Here is a 16,135-nt window from a genome sequence, read left to right as displayed (position 1 = left end):
TCCTCAGGCTTTTCTTTTCTTTTTTTTTGCAACTCATAACTGTCTATCCTGCTTTATTTTCCTTCCCGTCACAGATAGCTCATGTCATGCATTTGGCCTCTCATATTGTGAGCTCCAGGACGTGATAGCATCACAGACGAACAATAATTTCCAGACGTCCTGATTGGAGCAAAGTACTGTACACTAAAACATCTGGACTTCACTGGAATCAGTCAACCGTTTCTCATTGATCTGTGTAAATACATAGGTTTTATTAATTCAAATTGAAACGTCTACTTTTTATTTTCAGACCACTTCATAAGTTGAAGGAAAGAAGCACTGACTTCCCAGAATCCATTGTTTAAAAGTTAAAACTCAACAAAGACTTTTCTTTGTTGTAGCTGGAAACCTGCAGTGTGTTTTACATGATTTCATGGTTGTTTCTCCTCAACCTAATACAAACTGTGCTCACCATGATAAAGGTTACTATTGAATTCAGACACCACCTTTGCACACTTTATAGTTTAATTTCAAAGGATACTCGTACAAAGTGGCTCTGAAAGGACATTTATCAAACTATCAGAAGAGACCAACCAATTTATGAATTTAAATTTAAAGACAATGCTTTACACTACAGGTAACAGAGAACATTTGGCAATGTTATTTGAAATAGTTGTATTTTTGGACTTGACTTTTCAAGGTAGCCCATTCCCTCATTCTAATGTTCGTCTTATATTATTCGGTTGACAGTAAAAGTTATTATACAAGACCTCAACTTGGATTTATAGATGAATAAATGAATCATAAAAAGTAAAAAGAGATATGTCTTCACTATTCCAACGTGTGTAATATAGCATAAAGATTTGCAACCAAAATTTAAATCATCAAAGCAACAGTCTTAGGCTTGATGTACAAGTAATTAGGTGTTGTAGCAGGGTGTCTAAGTCACTGATTTAAAGAAGGTGCTGACTTCACAAAGTCACATCAAAAAGAGAGATTGAAATACAGACAGGTGACAAAGATGTATGTGTCATTAGGGGGAAAAAAACAAAACAGACTGAACAGACAAGATTAAACTACAGAAACCTAGAAATAAATGGCAATAAAACAAAGTGTGATAATGAACACAAGAGATGAGGATTGCTAAGAAACAGGCAAAACGAAAGATTGTAAAAGAGCAATAAAACACCAGCCCTGCCCACAGCGGTCTGCCAACTCATGTCTGCTTTTTATACTTCCCACCTCATTTCCAGGAACATAAACTACCACACACACAAAGGTGTGGGCTGATGGGATGCTGATAGGGAAAAAAAATGATTCCATTTTCTGTGGAACAAGTTAAATATAAAGTGAGAGAAGATAACTTCAGACACACAGCTGCTGCAGGGATGCATGAGGATGATGAGAACTGATGCTCCATGAACAACTGAGGCTTACCACAGATCTGAAACAAACCTAAACGATGCACTGAATAGTTAAAGATCACTGAAGTTGTGTTTAACTGTTAAGATCCAGAGGTGCAGGTGTGGGACAGGTGTTGCTAGTTACGTTCATGTCTTGCAGGGCAGCAGTTCACCCAAATTCCATCTGTGACTAGTTCAAATTAAAACTGTTCACAGTGAAGTATTCAGATAAAAATAGAAATATGAACAAAATAACCCATAAACAAAACTACATGGAAGTCAGGAAATATGTTTTTCTTTGTATTTTGGGAAAACTCTCCAGTTAAAGGAGTGGCGTTTAGTGGCATCTAGTGGTGAGGTTGCAATTTGCATTAAACTTCCAAACAAGGAGAAAATACAGAGGCCATCTCTGGATCCAGTGTTTGGTTTGTCCATTCTGCATGTTGTTACAACACTGAGGCTTTGAAGAAGAGGACTCACTCTCTATATTGATATGAAGAGTTCATCCTTAAGTCAAAACAAATGCACCAATTCTTAGATTGAGGTGATGATAGGCGAGCTCTCTTCTGACCACTCCAAACCCTGCCCTGCAACAGAGTTTTCACATGGAGAAAAATTGAACTATTAAAGTACTTATACGCTTCACTGATTTACTTCTGTAAACTTAAGCGAGGGCCCTCATTATGTATGACCCATATGAAAAAAAATCTCTGAGAAAATCCCTCCTCTTCACACAGTTTAAATTGCAGTAGCAATCATCTCTCTCTGTGCTCCCTCTCTGTGTACGTGGGTGTGTTTGCATTTCTCATTCCTAAATCACTGATCTATTAAAAGTTCCCCCGTCTGACAACATAAATTTCATCTGGGTCCAGACTGTCCCCTGGGGTGGACAGTTTGGGAACGACACGCTAAGAACAGGATGGGAACGCACAGCCCAGAGTGCAAACCTCTGACCTCTGAAAAAAATAAAATAAATCAATAAACAAATGGCCGGAAAGCTGCTCTGTTATTCCATCTGTCTGTCTACAAAAACTGGAAACTATAGAGGACATTTTGTAATTTTTTACACAGGAGTAGGGCAGAGTTACTGACTAAAACATTAATTATCAAGATAAAAAGAGTCAACAAGGAAAGGAGTTATGATAAATAACAGGAAAACAAGAGGCTAACATAAATTAAAAAAAGTGCCGTTAGCAAAAACCAAGACATTCCCGAAATGTTTTTAATCTACCAGCTTCAATTAAACACTTCCTGTTTTCTACTTGTTCACGCTGAAGCTTCACAATGTGGAGGATATTCGACATTTAGTCTACGGCTGCTTGTTACAGTGAAACGATATCTATCTAAGATATACATGCATGCACATGCTCGCCTTTTCCAAACTAGAACTGGTGCCACTCCTGCCTCTGGGTCTGTTTTTCATCTGTACTGGTTATTTATTCAGCTCTGAATTCGCAAACAATGTTAGTACCTCGTGTCTGAATCGGTTTGCCTTCCTGGGGGTTGTATATACTGTATTTCCTCAGGAATAAACCTGCACTCTAAACAGAGACTGTTATGGTGAGGGAGGACTGATGCCATGCAGCATGACCCCGTACCTTCTGATGTCATCACTGTGGGACGGGAAGCTGACGGCCCCACACTTCCTCAGACACATCAACAGACCAGATTGGGTGTTTTCACATTCAAACAACACTCACTCGTGTAAACGTCTACTGATGAGTTTCAAATCCTGGAGAGTGTCTCTGTGAGCTGCCTGCTGCATGGATACCAAAACACTGGAGTCTGCAACTGAGGAGTAGTTCCAGTAGGTATTGAGGAACGTGGGTGAATTAAAGCTTGGGAATAAAAAATAAATAAATAAATAAAAAAAAGTAATTTGTACCACATGTCATTGAACAAAGTGTTTACAGCTGTTTCTAAAGACTGTTTTTCACTGCTGGTAACGGCTTGCCTCTACTCTCTCTGTTTGGTCTTGGACACATGCAAGTTAAGGAGTTGACGTTCCTCTGGCAGGTTGCCGACAAAAGGGTCCAGCAATTGTGCGAGTCACATCAAAGATTATATCAGTCGTTTCACGTATCGTTACGGCAGCACATTGAGGCAGGAAATGAAACGAAATTCAGAAAAGCATCTGGTACCAAAAAGATAGTGGAGAATAGAGCTGATATGTGCAGTGGAAAAGTTTTCATCCAAATGTGGCACAAATGTACAAAAACCTGGCAAACGAACATGCTAATAAATTCACATTTACATCCATGTCTGGCAGCAGGTTACCAGGAGTAGACAGTTGATGGAGCTGATGGTGCCATTAAACCAAAGCAGCAGAAGAAGAAGCAACAAGATGGTGTAATTCGAAGAGCAGTCAGTCAAATCTCAAACAAATGAAGACTAATGTGGAGCGAAGGCTTCAGTGGACGTTTAAATCACTCGCTTCATTTTGTTTCATTTCGCTTTTGTTGATAACATTCCCACCAAAAACCATTCATCGTGTTGAGCTTGTTTGTACATAACTGTGACAAATGATTCAAGGTTTAAGAGAGTTCAAGCTCTGCTTATTTGATTTCCTCCTTACAAACGACCAAGCGTTGGATTGTTCGTTTTAGAGCGTTGGATGCAGCTTTTCAGTCAGAAAGGTGGGGAGACGTGGTTTCATCCATACGAAGCACACTGATGCTTTAATAAGAAAAGACTGAATCTGGAAAATAAATTAGGAACGAAGGGAAGAAATTAAATAAGTATATGACAAAAAAAATTAAGGAGGGAAGAAAAGGTGGAGTGAAAAGGGGAGGTGAGGGGGCAAATGCTAAAGATGGATTTGAGGATGGAAGAAAGAAGGAAAGATGATAAGAAAGAAGTGAATAGATTAATGTGAGGAAGGAAAAATGAATAAAGGAAGAAAAGCAAAAAGAAATGAAGGAAATTAGGAAAAGAGGGCCGCAGGGTGAATTACAGAACATAAAAGTCTGCCCTCTCTCTGCCTCCCGCACCGGGTCCAGACACTGGTGGATTTGGTCCCGCTGCTCTGCGACCCTGTTCACATGTTTTTCCTGGACTCATTTCCTGAAGATTCGCATCCCTTACGCTTGATGCCCAGTTGGGGATGTGGGGGGGGGAGTCTCAGGTCCCCTGGAGGGTTGGGTGTGGGATTAAAGGTTAGGGGACAGGCTTCAGGGGCTCTGCTTACAGGACAAAGAGGGTCCTTAACTGGATGCCCTGAGGAGGACTAAAGCAGAGTAAATAAACATCTGGAGATGATGTTTAGATATCTATGAGAGTGTGTTTAGATCTCCTGGCTGTGGCCACAGAGGTCAGCTTGCTGAAAGAGGATGTCCTACTTCTGAACATCCTTGATGGCCATGTTGGATCAGAGCAAATATAAAATGATACAGACAGAGTTAAGAAAAAGCACAAGTGGAATAGCAATGGGGGGAAAAAAAAGAAGTATATATTGAAGTGCTTTCCGTGACAAAATTATAGCTTTGTTGCCACGGAGACAAACCTTCAGCCAGATTTGTGAAAACATCTAAGCTTCATGTTCTCAGCTGGTGCAACAGCAAGTTTCTCTGACTCATCCTCTTAACATGCTTGTATGTTTTTCAGAAAACGAGATGAAGTAAAGGGATAAAAACAGATGACACAATAACATCAGTCATTTGTTGTCACTTGCTCTGTTTCTCATGGGCGTCTGCTGCTCTTCGTTTGGCCATCCAGCACAGAGTGATTCGGCTGCTTTGAGACCAGTTTACATTCAAATTAATGTGTTTAGGCCCAGAGCTAATTTTCACCGAGCACGTGCACACGCCAGAGACCTGAGAGTATCCAGACCATGTGTTGATACAGAGCGCTGCTAATGACCACTGGTTAGACTGAAGTGTGTGTGAGAGAGTCTGCGTGCGTGCTGAGGGTGTGTGTGTTGAACACTTGAGGGGGGGATCCCTGAGAACAGAACAGCCTGGACCTCCAGCTTCCCATGGGTCTCTGGGGCCCGACACCTGTGCTATTGCCTCATGTCGGAGGAATGAGATGTCGCAAGACTGTGGTCCGAGCACATGTGTGTGTAAGCAGGACACAGCTGCAGCCTGAGTGTAAATGTGTGTGTTTGTGTGTGTGTGTGTGTGTGTGAGTGTGTGTGTGATAACTATTGCGAACAGTCTGAAATGAGGTGTTGCCCTCACCTCAGACATCAACCACCTGTGTGTCTGCATGTCTGAGTCCATGTAATGAGGTCGATCATGGGAGTGTCGCCTCTATAATCCCACTGTTACATTTTATCACTGTGATTATGATGCCCTCACAGCTTCCATACAGTTGATCACCCATACGGTGACCTTCGTGTTTATAAAAGTCCACAAAGGAAAACTCAATTTCCTCGGAAAAGCTGCTCTCTGACGTAGATCACACCCGAAGGCACAGAGGTATGTATAGTGAATTATATTCGGAGTTTGAGGGGCCACTGGAGCTACAATCAAGGCTTGGGAAGTTGTTTTGACCCAACGTAGGTTTCATTGATAAAAAAAAACATTTAACTGTAGAGAACAACATGATCACTAACAGGGAAACATTAAAATAGCAATGAAAACTTGATGAAGTTGACTACGGACAGCATGCGAGGTATTTAGAGAACATCTATAGCAATAGCTTTCATGTGAAGTGTTGAGGAGACATCTGTTAATTGGAGCAGCAGAAAACAACCTGGTATACACTCTCCCCTTCTAAACTGCATGAAAACTAAAGATTTGTACCGTAACGTGTTATGTCATTTTCCTTTTGTTGAAATGGACTTTTTAAAATTGGTATTGAAAAAGGTATTGTTACTAGTACCAGTAATGGAAATGTATTAACAATACCCAGCCCTAAATCTCTCTTCCCCCAATTCCAATCTAATGATTGATGTGATTTTATCAGCAGGTGTAAATATTTTGCCACTTAAAAGAAAACAACAGGGAAGAAATAGGTTGTGGCCCTCAATAACTATGTATACAGCACTTTTCATTAAAAAACGAACCATTTACAAATGGTTAAAGAATAAAATAGCACACAGCGGTGGAAAGCACCAAGTCTGAGTGATCAGATTTACAGCAGTCGAATACCCAGCTGTGATTTTGGCCCTGAGTCACATTAGCGTCAGGGATACCCATGTAATCTCGACCCATGCAGCCAGCCAATCCCACAATTCAATTTGGCAGCCTGGAAGAGATTTTGTATTTTCCCACATGAGGATATGCAGCACTCGCTGCCATTCCAGCTGCCACCCACATTCCTGGATGGTTTGCAAGGGAGCAAATCATGGCAAAGGTTTAGGAGCGTTCACTCACTGAATCGAGGGCTTCACACATGATTAGCTTCTGTATACTTGTAAATTACATCAAGTTGATATTCCTAATTTCAGTACGATGTAGACAAGGTTTTTTTTTACCATGACTTTATGATGTGGGGAAATGTCTTATGAAACATTATTTACAAAAGCACATGTTGCACCAGTACCGAGGCCAAATATCCCAGATCACAAGTCTGCACTGAAAACACAACTTTCTCAGAAAAATCTTGGAAGAATACTTATAGGAAGACTTAGAGGGGATCTAATTGTTTCCTCTGCAGCCGGCCCCCATTGGAAGTTTCACAACAAGGCCTGATGGGGAACACATGCCGTTGCTGTGGTGACCCAAAACTCTGGTCATATTTTTCCGACAGGTCTGAGAAACCTCCTTGTCAACCATAACACTTCCTGTGCAAATCGAGCGCACACGTCCCAGAGGACGGACAGCGGTAAGACCTTATTTACCCAGCGTACCTATTGTGAGACTACAGACCAGACACATATGATTGATGTGGAAAACGTGGTGTGTGTGTTGTTCAATGAAACATAGAGGGTGATGGATGGTAAGTGTGTAAGTGCTAAGTGTTCACAGAAGAATAATGAGGAAACAGTTCCAAAACTGGGATGAGGCTTATTACAGGACATAAACTGTCCTTAGTGACATTTATTTCAGTGATTATGGCTGAAGTATGCTTAAGTTTACGTTTTCAGCCACAACAGGAAACAGAATATCTCAGGCTAATTCGACTTGATCTCTTGGTCCTTGGTTACATTCATGTCATGTGCTCCGGCTGATGATAACACAATCAGGATACAGATGGTAACAAGGTCAGTGTCTACAGCCTAAATACGCACACGAACAACTGAATCACTGTACATTGGCATTTCTTTCACTACTAAAAGAGAAGTCAACATTAAGGTTATCAAATGATTCCAGGAAATAGTATGACAAACATTTTTTATAAGCATCTCTCCACCCACACGCATCTGTTCAAACAATCCTCACGACGTCCTGCACGAGTTATTGTAGCTCGGTCTGTCAGGCTTTTTGTTCTTGCGCAGCACAAATGCAGTTTACAGCGATAATGTTGATACATTCACTTCTCAAAATTTCTTGCAATTTTTTTGAAACAATGCATCTTTTATTTCAGACGGAGGTGGACAAAAGCAGAACTTCAGGATTTTTCTAACCGTATAACTGTCAGCAGCAGGTTTACTACATCAGTACTTTATTATTTATTATAATGTCAAAGAGGTCTTAAATATGTTGTGGTACCTACTGCTGTGGTGCTCAAGACTATAAACAGCTGCTTTTCACATGAAAACACAAGGAAAATCAAGAAATTAGCATTGTTCTTTCTATATCTATGAGCTCGATGTGCTTCATTCTTTTTTCAAACAATACATTTTCACTTTAAACAATAGGCTTTCAGGATTAGGCCTAAATTATGTGTATGGGAAATGTAAATCTATCCCTGGGAAGGTTTTGGGGAAGAAGATAACGACAATCGTTTCAGCACAAAATGTATATTGAGCCTAAAATTCGACATCCTGAGCTGCTAGCGGCAGGAGGAGGGTAGATATTGTAATGTTGAGAAATCGGGAGCTAAAAGTGTTTTTAATTTGCTCGTGTCAGTTGTGGTTGGTGTCACGACACAACACGCTATTTCGACAAATTTTTCATTTCCCTGCCAGTACACTAGGAGCAGCGTGTCAGTGTCACGGCTTTTGCCTCGCAAGGAGTCAAAAAACATGCTTAAGGAAAAGGAAATCATGTGGAAGAGCACGAGGTGAGGGTTTGGGGGAAAACCAACAAGTAAACACAACAAAACACACATCCACGCCGTCTCCTGAACTTAAATGACTTTCGCCATCCTTCAGCGTCCTCGTGAGGACTTCAGAGCCCAATTCTTCTGCATAACACTTCGTCCCATAACCTCTACTGAGTGATGTCGTGTCCTCTGTCACATGACCTGTCACAGTTGCATCTTTTTGTCACGCAAAAAGAAGCCAAACGGGCGAATACACTCTGCCCTCTAGTGGACTGGTGGCTGCATTACATGCTTTGCATTTAATACTTGGCTGCATGACAAAGGCACCCGCGACTAAAAGGGACTGCAGTCACACTGTAAGAGCAGTCTGCTGTATTAAAACGACTGGTTAAACAGGATTGCTTATAAAAAAAAAAAAATACATATTTGATTATCTGATCAAGTCCTACATTTCTGGGTTTACAAATGAAAGAAAAACTGAAATGGGAATACAGAAAGGAGAAAAACACTCCTACCTCTCAACTCTGTGCTGGACTGAATTACTGTACGTCTGAGGCTGTAACGTTCATTAGTGTTGCATTTAATGTATTAATTTAAATAATTGTGTGTTCATTTTTTGCTTCTTGATCTGTGTGTGTTATAGATCTGAATCTATATGCAGGCAAACAAAATAAGGAATGTGAGTCGGTCAAATTTTTGTTTCCTCTCGGCTTGACTTTTGACTTCTCACCATAATTTTTTAACAGCTTCACAAAGTGTCTGAAATATATTAGTTTATCTTTAAAACACTTGACCTGTTGCAACAGCTATGATGCATTACACAGTGTTAACACACAAACAGCTGGTTACTGTCTGCTTGTCTGAGCAGCTCCTCAGACATTTCCAGAAAGCTCCACGGCTAATTTTCACATAGGACACTGCCAGCCTGTGATCCCTGCTGAATTCATCTTGCCAACAGAAAATCTTTCCGTCCAAGAGTTTTAGTGATAGCAGCAGGTTTTTGCTTCCCTCCCCTTCTCTCTCTTCCACGCACACACATGCATCATTTTTTTCATCACTACTCCACAGTTGGTAGCTTTTCCACGACACGACCGGACGAGGTCAGGGTCAGGGGAGGGAACTGCAGGAATGGACGAGGCTGCTGATTGCAGGTTTGGAATTCGGCTAAAAGTTTAAAAGTTTCTGCTGATATGTGAAGCTGCTACAGCTGCCAGTTAATCATCTCACTAACTCATCTCTCCTCCTATCTACTGTCAGACAATCAGTTTCGATCAGAAGATATCAATCAAGTGTGATCAAAGCGGTGACCGTCTTTAATCAAAGAGAATTCAACATGATGTAGGTTCAGGAGTATATTGTACAACCACTATCGTGTATGCTAATGTTTTGCCAGCATATCAGTGCTGTCAGTAAAAATGTTTTTTAGGGAGTTAAAATAACACCCTTGCTTTACTATGAATGTCATTTGTTCGACAAGGTTTTAATTACTGAGCGGGTGTAAGATGTCCTCACTGTTTCAAGGTTATGACCCTCTAAACAAAGCGAAAACAGTAAAACCGACATTCCAGGGTCTTCAAGCTTCGATAAAAATATATTCAAAGGGTTTTTGATCCTTTTCGGACCTACAACATTCCTCTGTGCGCCTGTCCCTGAGCAGACAGTCAAGTATATGATAGACACGGATACAGGATTCAGAATGTGGACTTGTTTTCATAGAGCAAGGAAATCTTTGGCATTTTTAGCTGAAGCCAAACACACAGACGATCTTGTTCCCAAAAGAGCGTCTATATTAAAAAAAAGATCAGTGGACTGTCATTGTGCTCAGCTTCCTGAGACGTGTGTCATTTCCTGTCCTACATCAGCTGTGAAAGTTTTTCCCATGGTGGGAAAGACAGCATCTCTCCATCTGCACAGTGTCTATAATGATTGCACCGTCATATCTTCTCTTTTGGATGCATGTTTCTGTCTCTTTGTTCAGTGCACAGGAAGAGGAGGAACAATGAGCTCATGACGTTACTGGTCTTTAAGCTGAAAGTTTCTTTTTCGGAGAAAAACACAACGGCGCTCCCTGTTTCTGAAAACCGAAGACGGAGAGACTCCCGGTACAAAAGACGTCGTTGATCTGCTAAATAGGTTATGTGGAGAGGATGCAGAGTACCTTAGAAACTACAAAATGCCCTGGAGTGAAACACCACATAGCTAGCAGGTCTTGTTACGTCTTTTTATGGCCATATTTTACTTTGTTTGTCGAGATGCCAGCGCCGTTGTGTGCTTACACTTGTACTGATGTTTTTCAGCTATAAAGTGCAGTCTTGTGACCTACTTCAGATGCTTTGTGTGCCTAATTTATTTTCCCATTACTCCATTTTAGGGTGCTTATTCTCACTTTCATTGCCAATCTCATGAGTCCAATTCACTAATGATCCAAAAGAACAATGAGGACTTTTTAAGGCCTGCTGTGTGGAGCTTGATATTTTTCTGCTGAAAAAGTCTCTTCTTTCCCCTGAAAGCAGAAAACTCGTTAAATTAACATATTTTGTCCCATCCAAACAATCTGTTTCATTCTTCCAGTCTCTCTCACGCTCCCTCTGTCCGTCTGCTGTCTCTATCCAGTTGACTTTACAGTCAACATCTCACTTTCTCTATCATGGTGGCTATTTGAAACTACAATTACTCTCTAACTCTCTCACGGTTACATTACCCCGTCAACCAATGAAGTTACAGTTGACACCCATGTTTGTCCAGACTCATATAATATACTGTGATAAAACTTTGAAGGAATTTGGCCAATAAATCTGATAGAACACAAAGTTTCATCCCCAAAAGTAGTCAGTGCTTCAAAGATGGATGTTGAAGCTATCAATTCTAAAATGTGGCTGCTTCAAACAAATCATCAACCCAACAGCACAAAATATCTATGCAATCACCAATTTGAAGGTGGACACACAAGATTAGTGTCATCAATTTAGTATTTGACCAAAAGTGAAATATAGTTGAAATATTTCCTGCTGTTCCTGAGTTATGGTATCATATTTACAAGAATGGGGCGGATTAGGATATAACAATGACCTTGACCTTTTACAACCGAACCCTAAACAGTTCATCCCTAGGACCAACTGAATGTTTGTGCCAAATTCGAAGAAATTCCCTCAAGGGATTGCTAAAATGACGCTTTTATTAGGATGGTGGGATATGAGATCACTGAGACCTTGACCTTTGACTTTTTACAACCTTAACAGTTCATCCTTGGGACCAAGTGAACATCTGTGCCAAATTTGAAGGAATTCCATTGAGGCGTTCTTAAGATATTGGGTTCACAAAAATATGACGGAGATGGACAACCAGAAAATATAAACATTTCAATTGTACTTTAAAGGTCATAGTTATATTGTCCTGTGTGGATTTTCTCAAAACAAAAATACATAACATTTTAGGTAAACAAATGTTGGACAATGAAAATGAGTCTGCTCCCTTGACAGAATGAATACTACTATCACACAGAGGAGCCACACTGTGATGTTGACATGACAATGCTCATAATTTATCCATTAAGAACCATCATCTAATCGCAGCTGTGTCAAGTCTCAGCCAATCCAGACAGCTGCACGGGCTCAGTTTGACCCGCTCAGTGAAGGGCTCATCACCATGACTCTCTCCTCGGGGGAAAGATTTGGAAGGAGGTAGACTTAAAGCAAGAGAGAGGGAGGGATGAGCACATCTGTGGGGACCCAGCCTGGTTCCCAATGTATTCACAGGCAGCAGATACAGTTTAAACATGCATGCAATTAGTCAAAGAGGATAAGTGGTCGACAACAACAAAGGAAATTGAAAAGAAAAACCTTCACTGAAAGCAGAATCTCATCTCTTAGTAATAAATGGTTTAAGAACCAAACCAGCGTGTTTGAGAAATATTTGTAAAGTTCATCTCCACCAGGACATGGTATGTGGGATTCTTTTCTTCTTTTTATAGAAAAAGCAGAAAGTGTACTAAGGAAGGAGAAGCTCTTCACTCTCTTGGCACCGTCAGTAACACTTTGTCACAGAATTACTGAAATTCTTTCTTTCACATCTGACCTGCGAAACTGCAACAGATGAAGGGAGGAAGAGAGAGGTGGCCTGCTGATCCCATCCTCAGACTTTTTGAATCGTTCAGATGTGGAATGTGGAGCTTCCTCGCTCTGTCTCTCTATGACTCCTTACAGGGTTTCCTGTATCCACAGCAGGCGTGCAAATCTAAATTAAGACCTACTGTAAAGTTGGTCTGGTAAATTCTCAGTACACGTCAGAGTACAGTTGCATGACATTCCTGTCTTCACCTCTGTATTTTTAAAGAACACCTCCCTCAGGAGCTGCTCTTACTGGTAGATAGGGGATTTCTACAGCAGTCAATTTCAGTCCTTAAGTTTACCACATCATACCGCTGAACTGGAACATTTACAGTTCCTGGGAACACTCTTTACACAATAAGAAAAACAAAGAAAACTGGCCAGTTAATCATCTGGAAAGTTTGTCTTTGAAATATACAAAAAGTAACATATTATGTTCTGGAGATCCTTTTTTACAAATATTCTTTTATGCATCCCTGTCTGCTAGAAATTACATTTCTATAAAAGGGCAATCACAGCCTGGATTATGTTCGGAGAGCACTTTTCGGGGTGAGTGAAGCACCACATTTATGAACTTTGGGGTTAGGTTTAGGCAACAAAAATACTTAGTGAAAATTTGAAAAGATTGTGGTTTTGGTTAAACGTCAATAGAGATGATGTGTCTCAGGTCACTGTGGACTTTTAGATATTGAAACAGATCTTTGGGAAAACAAATGCTATAAATTGAGTGGGAAAAAATGAACGTACACCTGCAAGTGGGTATACCAGAGTCTACTATTTCAGTGCATGTTAAAACAGCACCAGTGTAACTAAGATGACCCAGAAACCACATCTCCAACTTCCTATTTAAAGCATTTTTTATTCTTGAAAAAAATGAAAATAAGAATTTCTGTGGAAACTTGGCTTCAGCTTTCAGGATGAAGAGCCCCCCTTTTTAATCCAATGGTTAAAAAGCTGTCTGATGATCGGTGCAGCACGTGTCTGAAGCGAGACACGGCTTTATTCTATTCATGCAGAACCCGTCACTCACTCTAAGCTTCGTTATCTCAATATGTTTAGTCTATGTCTGTCTCTCTGATTTCCAACCCTAGCTCACTTTTTTTTTCTGCCTTTCATTCCTCTCTCTAATGGCTCTCCCACACTTCAGACACTCCTTCCACTCTGACCTCCTCTTCTACGAAAGGTTAATGGTGCAATTTTTAAATGTAAGAAAGTGAGATAAGTATATCAAGCTAATGACTAGCAGTCTTCCATATGGCTGGATGCCTGTCAGGCTCGTACATTCACATCATCTAACATGTTAACGTTGCATCATCGGGATACATTAGTTACCCACAAGAGGGCTTATAGGCCATTGAGACATGACTGCTATTAACTGTGTAAACAGATACAAGGCATTCGCATGGTGCAAAGATCATTGCATCATTCTGACTGCTCTGCATCTATATCTATTAGTAAGCAGGCTTTGCTTATATTTAAAACATAAGGCAATATTATCACACTTTCACCGAACACAATGAAATCTCTTAACATTAATGTCCTAGCTCATTTCTAATCCCAGGACCAATTTGTTCCCACTGAAAATGTAAAATAGGATCACAATATATAAATTGAAAAAGGCCGATGTATGTAGAACTGAAGCAACAGAATGTGAACTAGTTTGGGGCACGAATGCACCTTCAGCAACCAAGTTAAAAAAAAAAAAATAAACAGAGGGATCATGTGTGGTCATGGTCTTATTTGGTATTCCAGATTGAAAACAGCGGCTCTGGTTAACACAAAGGTTAAGAAAGGAAAGAAAAGATAGATAGATAAAGAAAGAGAGAGAGAGAGAGAGAGAGAGGGGTATAAACAGTTGTTTGGAGCAGTGGTTACAATCCGGGACGTACCCTGGCACCCTTCTCCGGGAAACATTTACAGCCTCCGCTGCAGTCTCGTCCTCCACAGGGGCCGCTGTGCTTCTTCCCACCCTGTCAGACACAAAGCAGACAACATGAGGGTTAGAGTTGGGCTAATAGAGATCAGGGTGTACACGTCACATATTCAGGGCACTGCCACATGTTGCTGTTTAATACATTTGCATGAACAAAGCAGTAATATGTGTCTGTGAAGTCCTCTTTGTGCTGCACATGGGACACGGCATTGAATAAATTGTGGTCTGTAAGTGTGACTGGTTGTGTTTGTGTACACTGTGGTGTGTGAGCACACTTGTTGTTTATGCCAGGAGTGGATGCCAGTTGTGCTGCTGTCTGGAGCACAAGTTGTGTATATTTGTCTTGTGCGCTAAGAGGATGTGTTGGATGCCGTTGGATGTGTTGAGTGAGTCATAAAGGACACCCAGACATAACGGAAAGCCATGACAAGAGGCCGGGGCCGGCTGCTGACAGTGACAATTTGTCTTTAGATGTCTGCATACCAACCAAACCACCCACCATCACAGACTGATCTGTGCTAAACATGACACCACACAGCCTGTGGAGTCAGTGTGGACATGACAGGATCAAAGAAAGCAGTCACACAAATGGGATTTCCCAACCCGCGGGTCAGAGGTGTCAGGACCCAGAGCTCACTGAGATAGCTGGAGACATTACTGAAGACAGAATGGAGTCTTGGACAACTTTGCATTCATGTGGTGTTTCAATACACAATCCCAGTTCTTCTAGAGTCTGAGTCATGACCATGTTTTTTACTCCTCAGAAGCAGAAGCACAACGATTTGAATCCTTGACAAAACTATAAACATAACACAACACGCTGAGAGCCACACCTTAACCCTCACTGCTGTAAAACAGATGCACATCAATGAGCTCAAATTTACTGCTGGAAAATAATAGGGTCGCTGATCCAAATTCTCCTTTTAATAGATTTGCGAGCAAATTTGTGACTACTTGAACCCTCCAGCACTGTTTCCATTTAAATGCATGTATGGAAACAAGGCTTTTTTTTTTTTTGCCTTTTCAAAATGTTCTGATGAACTTTTCCCCACTTGTGCCAGCGAGAGAATACTAATGAAACACATGCATACATAGCGAGTACTCTTTCAACTCCAACTTTTCAAAGTTTAGGGAATGAGGTAAAAGGGCCCTTCAGTGGCCTTTCATTTAGCATGTACAGACATTACAGAAGGCCTCCATGTTGCTGGATTATTTTGTGACATCCCCCTCCCTCCTATGTCTGCGTCTGTCCTCCACCTACACACCCATACCACTGCCTGCTCAGGCAGCAAATGCCTCCACAGCCTCCCCTCTCCCTAAATGACCACTTTATACCCACAGCGGCAACAAAGTGGCAGATAGAGATTCAGAATATTTCTCCTTCCTCACTTTGACTACAGATTCCAGCAGCCCCGTTCACAAAGACCACATTGAGACCCTCCTCACACACAAAGACCTCCTTTTACTATAGAGACGTTGTCCTTTAATGATCCCCTATCTCCAACAAAAAAGACCCTCTTCTTCCTTCTGGAATGCACAAGGCTGCATTTCTTTGTTAACTATCAGTGAATCTGAGGGGATCCTTTCAAACTGCTGTTTGATATAGCTAAAACAGGCTGTGA

The 16,135-nt window shown here is 41.0% G+C and overlaps 1 protein-coding gene across 3 annotated transcripts in view; it reads right to left on the bottom strand.

Moving 5' to 3' along the window:
• The window catches only part of col4a2 (collagen, type IV, alpha 2), a 54,596-nt gene that overhangs the window by 20,952 nt on the left and 17,509 nt on the right, over window positions 1–16,135 (bottom strand). For all 3 annotated transcript variants that reach the window (XM_069713693.1, XM_069713695.1, XM_069713694.1), the window contains exon 4: window positions 14,470–14,550. In XM_069713693.1, coding sequence (XP_069569794.1) covers window positions 14,470–14,550 — 81 coding nt within the window. The remainder of the gene's footprint in view (window positions 1–14,469; window positions 14,551–16,135) is intronic.

This window comes from Brachyistius frenatus, unplaced genomic scaffold, assembly GCF_029030835.1.
Source record: "Brachyistius frenatus isolate BFR_SWC_R1_liver_20210118 unplaced genomic scaffold, ASM2903083v1 Contig_120, whole genome shotgun sequence".
Taxonomy (NCBI): domain Eukaryota; kingdom Metazoa; phylum Chordata; class Actinopteri; family Embiotocidae; genus Brachyistius; species Brachyistius frenatus.
Note: the sequence above shows the minus strand (reverse complement) of the source record. Positions and strands in the feature narration are given on the sequence as shown.